The 16,101-nt window shown below is 46.2% G+C and overlaps 1 protein-coding gene across 3 annotated transcripts in view; it reads left to right on the top strand.

The window, feature by feature from the left end:
• The window catches only part of VMP1 (vacuole membrane protein 1), a 150,007-nt gene that overhangs the window by 69,514 nt on the left and 64,392 nt on the right, over nucleotides 1-16,101 (top strand). For all 3 annotated transcript variants that reach the window (XM_087717105.1, XM_087717107.1, XM_087717106.1), the window contains one exon: nucleotides 723-890. In XM_087717105.1, the coding sequence (XP_087573231.1) occupies nucleotides 723-890 (168 nt within the window). The remainder of the gene's footprint in view (nucleotides 1-722; nucleotides 891-16,101) is intronic.

Genomic DNA, 16,101 nt, shown 5'->3' with positions numbered 1-16,101 from the left:
TTTTAAACTTGGAGTAAATCTATGCTGGTCTGGGTGCGGATTGCTTCTTCCCTTTTTGGGTAGTTGATTGTCTCTTTTGCATAGCAATAGCATTTCATAGTGCTTTACAGCCTTCTCTAAGCCGTTTTATAGAATCAGCCTCTTGCCCCCAAAAATCTGGGTCCTCGTTTTACCAACTTCTAAAGGGATGGAAGGCTGAGTCAACCTTGAGCTGGTGAGAATCGAACTGCTGGCAATCAGCAGAATTAGCCTGCCGTACTGCATTCTAATGAGCCATGGTGGCGCAGTGGTCAGAGTGCAGTACTGCAGGCTATTTCTGCAGACTGCTGACTGCCTGCAATTTGGCAGTTCCAGTCTCACCAGGCTCAAGGTTGACTCAGCCTTCCATCCTTCCAAGGTCGGTAAAATGAGGACCCCAATTGTTGGGGGCAACAGGCTGACTGTAAACTGCTTAGAGAGGGATGTATAGCACCTTAAAGCGGTATATAAGTGCTATTGCTAACCACTGCACCACCATGCGCCGTATACAGCTAGTCTATAGATGCTGTTAATAGCTATTGATGCTGTTACCTAGTTGGGCAATGAAACGTCTGCAAGAAAACAAGCTCAGAGAGCACGAAAGACTCCTGAGCTACAAATATTCTCCTTTATTGTTTGTTTACGGCAAATGAAATGGATTGCCACCGATTGTTGAATTCTGCCTTCTTTTTTCCCCTCTGCAGGGCCCACATATAGCGTCAGTGACACTCGCGGCGTACGAATGTAACTCAGTGAATTTTCCCGAACCGCCCTACCCGGATCAGATTATGTGCCCCGACAAAGAGGGAGTGCAGGGATCCATTTCGTTATGGACCATCATGTCCAAAGTCAGGCTGGAAGCCTGCATGTGGTAAGAGAGGCATAAATTGTGGCATAAAGTACTTGTGCTATAGCAGGGATCTCCCACCTTGGGAACGTTATGACTAGTGGACTTCAACTCCCAGAATTCCTCAGCCAGGCTGAGGAACACACACCACACACACACATACACACACACAATTAGTAATCAAGTTTGAAGATGCTTGTGCTATAGAATTTGCTTACATTGCATCAATGGTTGGGGTCAGCGTGCTCATAAAAATGGTGGGTGTTCTGACCTCGGCTTCCCCAAAAACCACGAAGCAGATTCCTGATCTCAACAAAAACCCTTATATTAAACGAATGTGAATTCCTCTCATTCACATTCAGCAAGCGCCTGGAAAACAGTCTCCCAAAGGTGAATTTATGGCCACAGACCTTATCTAGCTTGGAAAGCTGCCATGTAAATATTTTCCAAACGCTGTGCAGTGCGAGGCAAGACTGGGCACAGAGTCTCTGAGATTCACCAACAGATCTTCCCACTCCTGAAACAAAGGAACAAACAAACAAATGAATGGATTGTTTCCTGCAAAAGCCCACTCCCCTTTCGCTCCTCTTTAATTTCCTCTGGGAGGGGCCATTCACCGTCCACCTGTGGCTTTACTCCCAATCCGACCCTGATTCTGAGTTGTTCTTTTCTTCTGGCAGCTGTGCACATGCGCACACTGGGAACAGGCTCCAGCTGTTCCTCTGCCTCACTGCTGTCTAGCTCCGTAGGCACCTGATAACTGTCAGACAGCCACAGGCCCGTCTCTCTCTGACACAGAGCCCTCGTCCAAGCCTTCCCCAGAAGCTTCTGGGATGAGATCATCCAAGAAGGTGAAGAATTGAAGAAGCGGAGGAGAAACAATGATCCAAGGAGCTGAAGAATTGAAGAATCTTCTGGGATGAGAAGCAATCATCCAAGAAACTGAAGAACTGAAGAAATGGATGAGAAGCAATGATCCAAAAAGCTGAAGAAGCTTCTTGGAGGAGAAACAATTGTACAAGAAGCTGAAGAACTGGGATCAAATTATCCAAGAAGTTGAAGAACTGAGCTTCTTGATGAGAAGAGATCATACAAGAAGCTGAAGAACTGAAGAAGTGGATGAGAAGCAATGATCCAAGAAGCTGAAGAATCTTCTTGGATGAGAAGAGATCATCCAAGAAGCCGAAGAACTGAAGAAGCTTCTGGGATGAGATCATCCAAGAAGCTGAAGAACTGAAGAAGTGGAGGAGAAACAACGATCCAAGAAGCTGAAGAATCTTCTTGGATGAGAAGCGATCATCCAAGAAGCCGAAGAAATGAAGAAGCTTCTGGGATGAGATCATCCAAGAAGCTGAAGAACTGAAGAAGTGGATGAGAAGCAATGATCCAAGAAGCTGAAGAATCTTCTTGGATGAGAAACGATCGTCCAAGAAGCTGAAAAACTGAAGAAGCTACTTGGATGAGAAACGATCGTCCAAGAAGCTGAAAAACTGAAGAAGCGGATGAGAAGCAAAGATCCAAGAAGCTGAAGAATCTTCTTGGATGAGAAGCGATTATCCAAGAAGCCGAAGAAATAAAGAAGCTTCTGGGATGAGTTCATCCAAGAAGCTGAAGAACTGAAGAAGTGGATGAGAAGCAATGATCCAAAAAGCTGAAGAAGCTTCTTGGATGAGAAACGATCGTCCAAGAAGCTGAAAAACTGAAGAAGCGGATGAGAAGCAAAGATCCAAGAAGCCAAAGAACTGGAGAAGCTTCTTGGTTGAGAAGCGGAATGTCTTTAAGGAAAAACCAAGAAAGTCCTGTTGCCTCTTGAAAAAGCACCTTTGGGACACCTGAACTGTACTGTCTCTGGCTCCTTTGGAATGTGGCTCCTCCCTCTTGGCATCCCAGACAACACTCCATCATACTGAGGTTCAACCAGCTCTCCTAGTCCACAGATAAATTGGTCTTAGAGGTCTTTGCATTAAATGGCCGCTGAGTTTCAGCCACTACCACATTAGTCTCTGGATTTGTGGAGACCGAGTGAGATCCCAGACGTTGGAAGGGGGTCAGCAAGATCATGCCCACAAATTTAACTCTAAATGGGTCATTATGTGGGCACTGAAACTCAGTGTGTAAATTTATCATATATTTGGATGTACAGGTAATCCTCGACTTACAACGGTTCATTTAGTGACCATATGAAGAATGGTTGCAGGAACTGGGTAGGTCTAGTTTAATGAAAAGAAGGACCAGAGGAGACATGATAGCAGTCTTCCAATATCTCAGGGTTGCCACAAAGAAGAGGGAGTCAAACTATTCTCCAAGGGACCTGAGGGTAGAACAAGAAGCAATGGGTGGAAACTAATCAAGGAGAGAAGCAACTTAGAACTGAGGAGAAATTTCCTGACAGTGAGAACAATTAATCAGTGAAACTACTTGCCCCCAGAAGTTGTGAATGCCCCAACACTGGAAGTCTTTAAGATGTTGGATAGTCATTTGTCTGAAACGATATAGGGTTTCCTGCCTAGGCAGGGGGTTGGACTAGAAGACCTCCAAGGTCCTTTCCAAATCTGTTATTCTGTTGTAATTCTTTATGTGAAGTTACAACGCCACTTGAAAAGATTGACATCTTTCACATTTACAACCATTACAGCATTCCCATGGTCACATGATCAAAATTCAGACACTTGGCGACTAACTCACATTTATGACGGATTGCAGTGTCCCGAGTCATGCGATCCCCTTTTGCAACAACAGGAAAGCCAGATTCACTTAACAACTGTGTTCCTAACTTAACAACTGCAGTGGTTCACTTAACAAAACTGTGGCAAGAAAAGTCATAAAATGGAACGAAATCCGCTTCACAACTTTCTCGTTTAGCCACAGAAATTTTGGGCTCAATTGTGGTCTTAAGTCATAGGACTAGTCGACAGTTAATGACCCCGTCATCCCTCGTGAGGCGGAGTCGCAGCAACTGAATTGAGCTGAATGTTTACTGGCTTGATGCCCTTCCTGTCGCCAATGCGGGATGTTGCAGCAGATATATTCTCATTGCGTCTACCTGTACTGAATTGTTTTTTACCACTTAGAAAGAAAGGTGCACATTTGAGTCAAAGCTTAGCCGCAGCAATTTTGGACGCAGCTGGCGCCGTAAATTGAGGACCTCCCGTGTTCCTTGCACTGTGGCCGCGCCAATGTCGCGGTCCCATCGCGCACGGTTTGAAGATGTGTTGATTTGTGGCCTCTTAACCAAGAGCCACCACAACAGACACTGCCATTCACTCCTGCTTCACGGCCGCCGAAAGAAGGAAGGAAGGCAGCCGCCAAAATAGGAACAGCAGTTTGGGAATATTTTCTCCCATTTCTCGGGAGCCTCCTCCTCCTCTGTGGGGCCAGCCGAGCACATGAGACGTCTTCCAAGAAAAATAATAATAAAAAGAGCTACCAATGTTTTCGGCTGCTACCGGAGAAGTGTCGTATGACTTGTGCTTCCCCGGGGGGCGGGGGGAGGTAATCTCTCTCGTTATCTGATGTCACAACATGTTTTCTCCTTGGCTTTGTTTACCGAGCCTTAACCTCCCCCCCCCCCCTTTGCTTCTTTCCCGTTAGTGAAAGTCTCTGACAAATGACCCCTCTGGATGTTCCCCCCCCCCTTTGTCCTCATTAGAGTTCAAACTGGAGAAGCCGGCAACGCAAACGCATGTGTACTCACATCCATCCAACAGGCACACTGTTGTGGTTCTCGCTACCGTACAGCAGTAAGAACAGGCTTATTCATCGATTACCGTACTTTATGGAGTATAAGACGCACTTGAGGATGGAAATCTCGATGCCTCTTACACACCGAATACAGCCAATTTTGGGGCTCCCGAAACCCCGCCCCATGTGTCCCGTTTCTTGCAAAAACGGGGCACGCAGAGGGTTTGGGAGAATGCCCCCCCTAGAGCCGGGAACAACTGGCACATATGTGGGAGGGGAACCTTTACCTTTATACATATAGATATACATATACACATGCATACATACATGTGTGTGTATGTTTATATATGCATACATACATGTATGTGTATATATATATATATGCGCATGCTCACATACACACACACATCAGAGGTGGGTTCCTACCGGTTTGGCTCAACCGATAGTACCTTTGCAGCCTGGGTCGTGACGCAGACCCGCCATGCTCCCGAACTGGTTCCCTCGGCGGCGCCATCTTATCTTTGCCTTCTGCGTATGCTCAGAGCAATTTTTGTTGTACTGCACAACACACACACACTCTGCTGAAAGAGTGAGTTGGATTAGTCACGGTGACTCAGAAGCTGCAGCTGGGGCTCTGTTTAATGTCTGGAAAAGGGATGAGGGCAAGCACATTTTCAAAACAACTTCCCCAGAATTAATTTTTAAAAATTGACAACAGACAACTAACAAGATGCAAACAGAAGGATTCTGAAGCTCCTTTTTCTTCAGAAATAAAGTTGATGTCATCCTTTTTTTTTCCTTGAGAAGAATTTTTTTAAAGAAACTGACTCTGTTTGGGAGTCTTTAAAAATTTAATATCATATTTATGACGGGTGCAATGCCCTGGGGTTATGCAAATACCTTCTGTGGCCTTCTCACCAGCAAAGCCAGATTCACTTAACAGCCGTGTTACTAATTGAACAACCCCAGTGATTCACTTAACAACTGTGGCAAGAGAGGTCGTAAAATGGAGCAAAAATCACTTTACAAATGTCTCGCTAAGCAACAGAGATTTGGGACTCCATTGTGGTTGTAAGTCAAGTCTACTACCTATAGAACATTTATAGTTCAGGATTGGTCCTTGGTGCTCTTTGAGCTGGGTGGTTCTCTTGCAGACATTTCATTACCGAACTAGGTAACAACATCAGTACCTGAGTGCTATTGCACTGATGGTATTACCTAGTTTGGTAATGAAATGTCTGCAAGAAAACAACTAAGCTCAGAGAGCACCAAGGACCCCACAAATAAACAGCCCTCTGGGTAAAGAGATAGATGGATGGGTGGGAGGGTGGGCGTAGGGGGAATGGAGATTTTGCGGTATGCTTCCCCTGGATTGGGGAGGGAATGGAGATTTGCAGTATCCTTTCCCTGGAGTGGGAAGAGAATGGAGATTTTGCAGTATCCTTCCCCTGCAGTGGGAAGAGAATGGAGATTTTGCAGTATCCTTCCCCTGGAGTGGGGAGGGAATAGAGATTTTGCAGTATCCTTCTTCTGGAGTGGGGAGGAAATGGGGATTTCACAGTATCCTTCTGGAGTGGGAAGGGAATGGAGATTTTGCAGTATCCTTTCCCTGGAGTGGAGAGGGAATGGAGATTTTGCAGTATCCTTTCCCTGGAGTGGGAAGGGAATGGAGATTTTGCAGTATCCTTTCCCTGGAGTAGGAAGAGAATGGAGATTTTGCAGTATGCTTTCCCTGGAGTGGGGAGGGAATGGAGATTTTGTAGTATCCTTCCCCTGGAGTGGGAAGAGAATGAAGATTTTGCAGTATCCTTTCCCTGGAGTGGGAAGAGAATGGAGATTTTGCAGTATCCTTCCCCTGGAGTGGGGAGGGAATGGAGATTTTGCAGTATCCTTCTCCTGGAGTGGGGAGGAAATGGGGATTTTGCAGTATCCTTTCCCTGGAGTGGGAAGAGAATGGAGATTTTGCAGTATCCTTCCCCTGGAGTGGGGAGGAAATGGGGATTTTGCAGTATCCTTCTCCTGGAGTGGGAAGGGAATTGAGATTTTGCAGTATCCTTTCCCTGGAGTGGGGAGGGAATGGAGATTTTGCAGTATCCTTCTCCTGGAGTGGGAAGAGAATGGAGATTTTGCAGTATCCTTCCCCTGGAGTAGGGGGGAAATGGAGATTTTGCTGTATCCTTCCCCTGGAGTGGGGAGGAAATGGGGATTTTGCAGTATCCTTCCCCTGGAGTGGGGAGGAAATGGAGATTTTGCTGTATCCTTCCCCTGGAGTAGGGGGGAAATGGAGATTTTGCTGTATCCTTCCCCTGGAGTGGGGAGGAAATGGAGATTTTGCTGTATCCTTCCCCTGGAGTGGGGAGGGAATGGAGATTTTGCAGTATCCTTCCCCTGCCACGCCCACCAAGCCACGCCCACAGAACTGGTGGTGAATCCCCCCACTGATGCGCACACATGCCCCATGCATGCCCCCTGACCCTTGCACCCCATTTTGGCTCCAAGGTTGGTGCAGAAGGCCTTCTAGCCCCAAAATGGGGGGGCGCACATGCATGTCCCCCAAAATTCAATGTGAGCCCCATCCCGCACATGCAACCCCCCACATGTGCGCATGTTGCCCATGCATCCACCCTGCCCCCCGCGCATGCGCATCAGAGACCCGAAGACCATCTGGTCGGCGGGAGGTGCACACGCATGCATAGTGGAGCTGGGCTGGGGCAATGGGTGTGCCCGCAGAGAGGACTCTGCATGCCACAGGTTCGCCATCATGGACCTAGGAGCACCTGAGCCCAGGTGATGATGAACAGGCAGGTTATAAGAGTGCGTGCAAATTTAGACAGCTGCAGCCTTCAACTCTTTGATAAATGCTCTAGCTGGGCATCTGTTTCACATGGCATCATGTGCTCTGCACGCATTCTGTTTTTGCAAGCTCACGGCATGTGACCGGACGAATTCAGGGAAAGTTCATTTCTAGTGCAAAGCGTTTTTATTTTTCCCTTCTGCTAGCAACGCTAAGCCAAAACAAAGACTTCCCTCTTTTCTTTTCTTTTCTTTTTTTACAGTGGAAAACACATTTGTTTTCCCTTAATAAATGACATCACCAAAACCCAAGAAGCTGCTGCAAATTAATTGCTTGGCCAGGAAGAAGTAAGTCGGTTTTCTGGCTGGCTTTTCCAGCTTCTTTCTTTCCAGCAAGCTGTCAGCTGTCCACCCATTTGTATTCATTTCTTTTGTCTTCCCTCAAAAATAAACGTTGCTAAGAAGGGGCAGCTTCCTCTTCGCCGGGCAGAATTCCCCCCATCAATCCTGTTGAGCCAGCCACGGCGTGACATTTTTTGCTTAATCAAAAAATAATAATCATCCCCCCCCCCGCCCCCCGCCAGCAAGTTAACATTCCCAAATGTGCTAGGAAAGCATGTTTTTTCCAGAATCCCCAATCAGCCTGAAGGAAGCTGGATTAAATCAAAGAGAAGGGACAGGGGTTTCCTTTCTTATTTCAATTTGCAAAAGACTTCCGTTGAGCCCAAAAATGTACGTTGCTAAGCGAGATATTTGTGAAGCGAACTTTAAAGTGGGATTTCGTGTACAGGGAGTCCTCAACTTACGACCTCGATTGAGAGCAACATTTCTGTTGCTAAGTGAGACGCTTGTTTAAATGAGTTTTGCCCCATTTATTTGACGAGCTTCCTTGCCGCAACTGTTAAGTGCGTCACTGGGGTTGTTCGGTTAGCAGCACCGTTGTTAAATGAATCGGGCTTCTCCCTCGACTTGTCAGAAGGTTGCAAAAGGGGACCACACGACCCCGGGAAATTGCAACCATCACAAATACGAATCAGTTGCCAAGCATCTGATCACGTGACTATGGGGATACTGCAATGGTCGTAAGTGTGAAAAGCTGTCACAAGTCACTTTTTCAGTGCCATTGTAACTGTGAACGGTCACTAAACGGACTAAGTCGAGGACCACCTCTATTTATTAAATTTGAGTGCCGCCCCTCTCGCTGCAAGGCTGTGTTCCTTTTGCACACTCTGCAGAGAATCAATCAGATTTTTTACCTGGCTAGTCCTCAACTTACAACCATAATTGAGCAGGCTCATCATAGTCATAAGTCATGACAGTCATAAAATGGATTATTTTGTGACCTGTTTTACAGCAGGTTTTATGGGAACCAGTGGTTTGCCATAGGGGCAGTTTGGTTGAAAATGGAAGGATGTGCCAATTTTCAGTAAAACCATCGTAAAACATTGTTATGTGACTTGATGGGGGCAGGATTTGCAAATTGCCGTAAACGCAGCCCTGTTGCTACCGTGTTTCCCCGAAAGGCTCCCCCACCCCAAAATAAGCGCTTGGCCTTATTTTTGGAGAGCTCTTATTATTTTTGAGGTGCAGCGAGCGTAGTCACCTCCTGGCTGCTGCTTTGTTGCAATATTTTCAGGGAAGGGCTTAGTTTCGGAGGGAGGGCTTATTATTTTAGCGCATGTGCTCAAAAGCCCAATTGGGCTCATTATCCGGGGAGGTCTTATTTTCAGGGAAACGGGGTAAGCAGCTGAAGTTCACTCCTATTATTTGGGGTTCAGTCATCATAACTTCAATGGAATTCAAGAAGGGTAGGGCTTACATCATTTGTGGGAATATAATCTTGGCTGATTCCTAGTGGTTAAAGCACCAAGCTAGAACGCAAGAGACCATGAGTTCTAGTCATGGCCTTAGCCATGAAAGCCAGCTGGGTGACTTTGCTCCAATCACTGGGAGGCAGTAAATTCTAGTGGTGGGGAAAATAGGAAGCGGAAGTTGTTTTGGCTAGGTTCACTGCATTGGGTTGTTTGTAAAGAAATAATGAAGGATACAAACAAAAACATTCCTATGGAAATCCCAATGTTGTTTTGCTTTTATTAAGGATGTGATTGTTTCCTGCAATGGCCATGAGGCCTCAAAGTTATTGGGACTTTTTCTGTGCTCTTTTACATTTTGTAAAATTACATTTATCATATTTTTCAGAGTACAAGACGCACCTTTTTTCCTCAAAAAAGAGCCTGAAAATCGGGGTGCGTCTTATACATTTAATACAGCATTTTTTGCCTCCTGAAACCCCGCCCTCTTCAACATAATGGCCGTGCATACTCTTATGGAGGTTTTTAGAGAGCTTCTGGGGGCTGGGGAAGGCAGAAATGAGTCAAAAATGAGCCTTTTTTGCCCCCTCCTAGCCCCCAGCAGCACTCTATAAGCCTCCATGAGGCTACCCATGCAATTTTTTGAAGAAAAATGGGCTCATTTTTGCAAAAAACAGGCCGGTTTTTGCTCATTTTTGTCCCCCCCCCCTTCTATTTACCTACCTACCTACCTACTCTCTCTCTCTCCCTACCTATCTACTGTATTTCTCTCCCCCTCTATTTCTCTCTCTCTCTATCCTTCTACCTACCTACCTACCTGCTCTCTCTCTCCCTACCTATCTACTGTATTTCTCTCCCTCTCTCTCTATTTCTCCATCTTTCTATCCCTCTATCTACCTACCTACACTTTCTCTCTCTCTCCCTCCCTACTGCATTTCTCTATTTCTCTCTCTCTTTCTATCCCTTTATGTACCTAGCTACCTTTTCTCTCTATCTCCCTCCCTCCCTCCCTCCCTACTGTATTTCTCTCTCTCTCTCCCTCTTTATCCCTCTATCTACCTACCTACATTTTTTAAAAATTTGCCTCTTCAAAACCTTGGTGCGTCTTATACTCTAGTGCATCTTATACTCCGAAAAATACGGTATTTCTGTTTGTGCTATTTGTAAAATACTCTCTTAGAGCCAGACCACAATGTTTTGTGTGTGCATATGTGAGTGGTGGCGGTGGGGGAACCGACTTGTCGCAGCACATAAGTGTGTAACTGTAGATTTGCACCTGCTTCTGATGTGGGCAAGTTCGCCTCGGTTTCAACTTTCATTCAACCTGTTTCTGATCTGAACTTTTTTCTCTCAAACCCACGTGAAGACTAGCAAATGGTCCGACACGCTGATACCTACCTTCCCCCCTCCTCCCCCCCCCCCGCTTGTCCCCCAGCCATGTTGAAGCTTCCCCCTCCCCTGCACCATGCAGCCCGGCTGGCTTGCTTTGAAGTCACCCGATGCCACTTCCTCCTAAGGGGACTATTCTGCGGTGCATCTACTCCTGGCTTGTGGGCTGTGTGGCCAATTCATGAAGATATGCCTGGATGGGCGATGGGCCTTTTTGAGCAGGTGGCGCTTTACTTCTCGTCAATTCGGGGTGTATTATTTCCCTCCACTTCTCTTACGTGGACATCTGCTTAGAATGATCTCCTCCCTCTTCTCAGCTCTTTCAGGTAGAGCAGGCCCCACAGGGATTCCCAAAATATGGCATTCTCATGGTCAGGTCTGTTCACTGCCTCCAGGCATTATGTCTGAAATGGTGTAGGATTTCCTGCCTAGGCAGGGAGTTGGACTAGAAGACCTCCAAAGTCCCTTCCACCTCCATTATTCTAAATCTTGAAAGACTTCTCAAGGACTCAGTGATTCAGAATCTGTCTGTCTGTCTGTCTGTCTGTCTGTCTATCTATCTATCTATCTATCTATCTATCTATCTATCTATCTATCTATCTATCTATCTATCTATGATTATTGGAAGATTGCTATCTTTTCTCCCCTAGTCCTTCTTTTCATTAAACTAGACATGCCCAGCCCCAGTATTGAATGCTCCAAACACTGGAAGTTTTAAAGAAGAAATTGGACAACCATTTGTCTGAAATGGTAGAGGGTTTCTTGCCTGAGCAGAGGGTTGGACTAGAAGACCTCCAAGGTCCCTTCCAACTCCATTATTCTGAATCTTAAACGTCTTCTCAAAGACTCAGATAGAATCTATCTAAGATATTGGAAGACTGCTATCATGTCTCCCCTAGTCCTTAATACAATACAATAGCAGAGTTGGAAGGGACCTTGGAGGTCTTCTAGTCCAACTCCCTGCCTAGGCAGGAAACCCTATACCGTTTCAGACAAATGGCTATCCAACATCTTCTTAAAGACTTCCAGTGCTGAAGCATCCACCACATCTCGAGGCAACTTCTGTTCCATTGATTAATTGTTCTCACTGTCAGGAAATTTCTCCTCAGTTCTAAGTTGCTTCTCGCCTTGATTAGTTTCCACCCATTGCTTCTTGTTCTATCCTCAGGTGCCTTGGAGAATAGTTTGACTCCCTCTTCTTTGTGGCAACCCCTGAGATATTGGAAGACTGCTATCATGTCTCCCCTAGTCCTTCTTTCTATTAAACTAGACATTCCCAGTTCCTGCAACTGTTCTTCATATGTTTTAGCCTCCAGTCCCCTAATCATCCTTGTTGCTCTTCTCTGCACTCTTTCTAGAGTCTCCACATCTTTTCTACATCATGGTGACCAAAACTGAATGCCGTATTCCAAGTGTCGCCTTACCAAGGCATTATAAAATGGTATTAACACTTCACGCATATGTTTAAGCCTCCAGTCACATAATCCTCTTTGTTGCTCTTTTCTGCACTCTTTCAAGGAGGTTGAATCTCTCCTTGGTCAGTTTCCATCTATTACTCCTTGTCTGGACTTCAGGTGCTTTGGAAAAATAGCTTGACCTCCATCTCTATGGCAGCCCCTCAAATATTGGAACACTGCTATCATGTCTCTCTCCTGGTCTTGGATGAGAAGCAAAATGTTTTCAAGGGGGAACCCCCCCCCCAAGAAACTCCAGTTGCCTTTTGAAAAGCATCTCTTGGACAGCCTAAAGAGATGGTCCTCATGGCTCAGAAATCTTCCCCCCACCCCAACCCCATTTTCAAACTTTTGAATCAGTGGTTTCAGCTCTGCGCCTCCTCCTTGTTGGTTTTCTCATTCAAACAGGAATTTCCATTTTTCAGAGCCGAGGGCTTTCTCCGTATCGCCCCCTCCCCCATGCGGGTCAGTCATAACAAGAAGATAAACCACCAGGATGTATGCGGTGGAAGTGTTTTTGAACAGCGCAGGGAGAGGCAAATGTGTGTAAATCAAAATAGTTTTAGGCTGCATCAACAGAGGGATAGAATCAAGCTCATGTGAAGTGTTAATACCACTTTATAAGGCCTTGGATTTTCCCTCCATCCCTCTTACCTTTCCTTCTTCCTGGTTTTTTGGGGGGTGGGTGGGTTGGTCTCCCACATCACATGAGCCAGCCGTATGCTGCAGATGCCAAACAAGCCAACCCAGTTCTAGGCTGCCTAAACAGAGAGATAGAATCGAGATCACATGAAGGGTTAATACCACTTTATAAGGCAATAGCAATAGCAATAGCAGTTAGACTTATATACCGCTTCATAGGGCTTTCAGCCCTCTCTAAGCGGTTTACAGAGTCAGCATATCGCCCCCAACAACAATCCGGGTCCTCATTTTACCCACCTCGGAAGGATGGAAGGCTGAGTCAACCCTGAGCCGGTGAGATTTGAACCGCCGAACTGCAGACAGCAGTCAGCTGAAGTAGCCTGCAGTACTGCACCCTAACCACTGCGCCACCTCGGCTCTTGGTAAGGCCACACTTGGAATATTTGCATCCAGTTTTGGTCGCCACGATGTAAAAAAATATGTGGAGACTCTAGAAAGAGTGCAGAGAAGAGCAACAAAGATGATTGAGGGACTGGAGGATAAAACATGAAGAACGGTTGCAGGAACTGGGTATGTCTAGTTTAATGAAAAGAAGGACTAAGGAAGACATGATAGCAGTCTTCTAATATCTCAGGGGCTGCCACAAAGAAGAGGGAGTCAAGCTATTTTCCAAGGCACCTGATGGCAGAACCACAAGCAATGGGTGGAAACTAATCAAGGGGAGAAGCAACTTAGAACTAAGGAGAAATTTCCTGACAGTGAGAACAATTAATCAGTGGAACAACTTGCCTCCAGAAGTTGTGAATTCTCCAAGACTGGAAGCTTTGAAGTAGATATCGGCTAATCATTTGTCTAAAATGGTATAGTTATAAAACCTATAAAGTGTTCTGCCTGAGCAGGGGGTTGGACTAGAAGACCTCCAAGGTCCCTTCCAACTCTGTTATTCCATTCTATTCTAGCCCAGATGATTTTGCAAGCAAACACAAAGGAGCACAATGGTTCTCCAGCAGCTGCCAAGAAAACAAAGGGAAACTCAACAGCTAAAGAGCAGCTTGAAAAGGGGCACTTATAAACAGAATGGGTCAGCTGGAGGGAAGACACCTGCCGGCCGCCGAGGTGCGTCCCTCCTCCTCCGGACAGCTGCCCGGTTGTTTGTTACACCTTTCCTGCAATTTTAAAGGAGCTGCTTGAATCCATGCCAAACTTCCTCTTCCGTTAACCTTTGATTAGCCAGATGGCCAGTGCTGATTTCTGCCTGTATGTCACTCCTCCCTCCCCCCCGCCCCCCGAGTTGTGGTTTGACCGCCAAGGGTGACGTGGGCTGGTTTTGGCCCCAGGGTGAAAAAATAATAATAATAAAAATAATTGTTTCTCCCACCTCGCAGAAGCAAATTTGCAGCCTGGCTGGGGATAATTTCCTGTTGTTCCTGATCTCAGCAATCTGATTCAGAGAAGGTTTGGTGCTGACCTTGTCCGAAATCCAAATCAGTGATGGGATTCAAAAACTGTCTTTCCCGAAAATAAGGCAGGGTCTTATTTTCTTTTGACACCCCCCCTCCAAATATGGCTGGCAATTAGGGCATGTTTCGCAAACCTGACAATGGCCTTGGCCTTATTATTGGGGGGGGGGCTTATTGTTTTGGGAGTGCAGGAGGCAGCGAATGTGGTCACCTCATGGCTGCTATGTTGCGCTGCTGCGACAGCGCAACACAGCCGTTCGCCCCTGAGACTGTGCCCGCGTCCTCCCAACCCCGCGCCAGGGTCTTCGGGAACCCGCTCTTGAGAGAGCAGCTGTCCAGCAATCCCTCTCTCTAGCCAGGCAGAGCGCCACTCACCAACCTAGCGGTATACCGAAAGCCGCGGGAGCTGGGGGGGCAGGCGCCAAGCCGCGGGACATTTCATTACCCAACTAAGTAACATCATCAGTGACAGAAGGGAGGGGGGTTTGCAGAGAAGAGGAAGAAGAAGAAAAGGACTGTGGTGTCCTTGGTGCTCTTGGAGCTTGATTCTTTTCTTGCAGACGTTTTCCTTACCCAGCTAGGTAACGTCATCAGTGTTGGAAGAGAGTGGGGTTGGATCATTGTTTATATATCCACAAGGCTGGCTGGGGAATTCTGGGAGTTGAAGTCCACACATCTTTCATTTGCTAAGACTGAGAAACATTGATTTAGAGGGCAGAGACAATTACATAGACGATGGCTTTTTTGTCTACAAAATTCGGGCAGCACCCGATGTCAGAATTCCATGTCTGCGGCTGAACTCCCGAGGTTGGAATTCGCTTCGATGCTGTATTTGCTTAATTGACGTTCATGGGGTTGTAGTAAACTTCCGATGAGGTTATGTACGGTCAGTCACTCGCACACGGAGCTCAGTAGGGGGAAAAATAAAGGCGCAAAGATGATAAACACGACTAGCTTTATTGAATGGTTTGAACGACCTCGGTTTCAATCTAATTATACCCTCTTCGGGATGCTAAAAATAAACTGGTTTCTGTTTTGCACAATCCAAAGCTTACTGATTTCAGTAGCAGAAATCAACGGTGCCGGTACTAAAACGTCTCTCCTATAAGCGGATTTTGCTTCTTTTCTGGTAATTAATCTAGTTTAATTAGATTAATTGGAACTGCTGGTTCTGTCCTATAGAGGAATCATTGATTCTGTCATCTGCACCTCTGTAAGTGTCTGGTTTGGTTCTGCAACCCAACAAGACAGACACAGACTTCAACAGATAATCAGAACTGCAGAAAAAACAATGGCTACCAACCTGCCTTCCATTGAGGACCTGTACACTGCACGAATCAGAAAGAGGGCTGTGAAAATATCTACAGACCAGGGGTGGGTTCCTGCCAGTTCTAACCTCGTCTATAGAAGAGGTTCCACAAATCTACAGTAGCGTTTAAAACCAGTTCCAGCTCCCTCCCCCCGCCCGTCCGCACATCATCAAGATGAAGAGCGAGAGGAAGAATTCTGGGAGTTGAAGTCCACAAGTCTTAAAGCTGTCAAGTTTGAACACCCGTGGGGTTTTTTCCCCCTAAAGGGTTAGGGGTGCAAGGGTCTTGTAACTTGACAGCTTTTAGACTTGCCTGCTTCAAATGCCAGAGTTTCTGAGCCAACATTTTGGTTGCTAAGCAAGAGCTTTGTTAAGTGAGTTTCACCATATTTTACAAGTTGGCCACACCCACCCAGTCACATGGTTGGCAAGCCACTCCCACCTGGTCACATGGCTGGCAAGCCACTCCCACAAAGCAGGCCACACCTACAGAAGAGGTTCTAAAAAAATTTGAAACCCACTACTAGCTACAGACCCCTCACATTCTGGACATAAATTGTTTCAACTCGTATCCTCAAACCGATGTTATAGGGCATTGCACACCAGAACAACTAGACACAAGACGGTTTTTTCATGAATGCCATCCCTCTGCTAGACAACTAATCCCCACAACACTGTCAAACTATCCACTAAGACG

The sequence above is a fragment of the Thamnophis sirtalis genome, unplaced genomic scaffold (assembly GCF_051295495.1).
Source record: "Thamnophis sirtalis isolate CommonGarterSnake01/CBP01778 unplaced genomic scaffold, rThaSir2_p1.2 scaffold_6, whole genome shotgun sequence".
Classification (NCBI taxonomy): Eukaryota; Metazoa; Chordata; class Lepidosauria; order Squamata; family Natricidae; genus Thamnophis; species Thamnophis sirtalis.
This window is presented reverse-complemented; position numbering and strand designations above follow the sequence as displayed.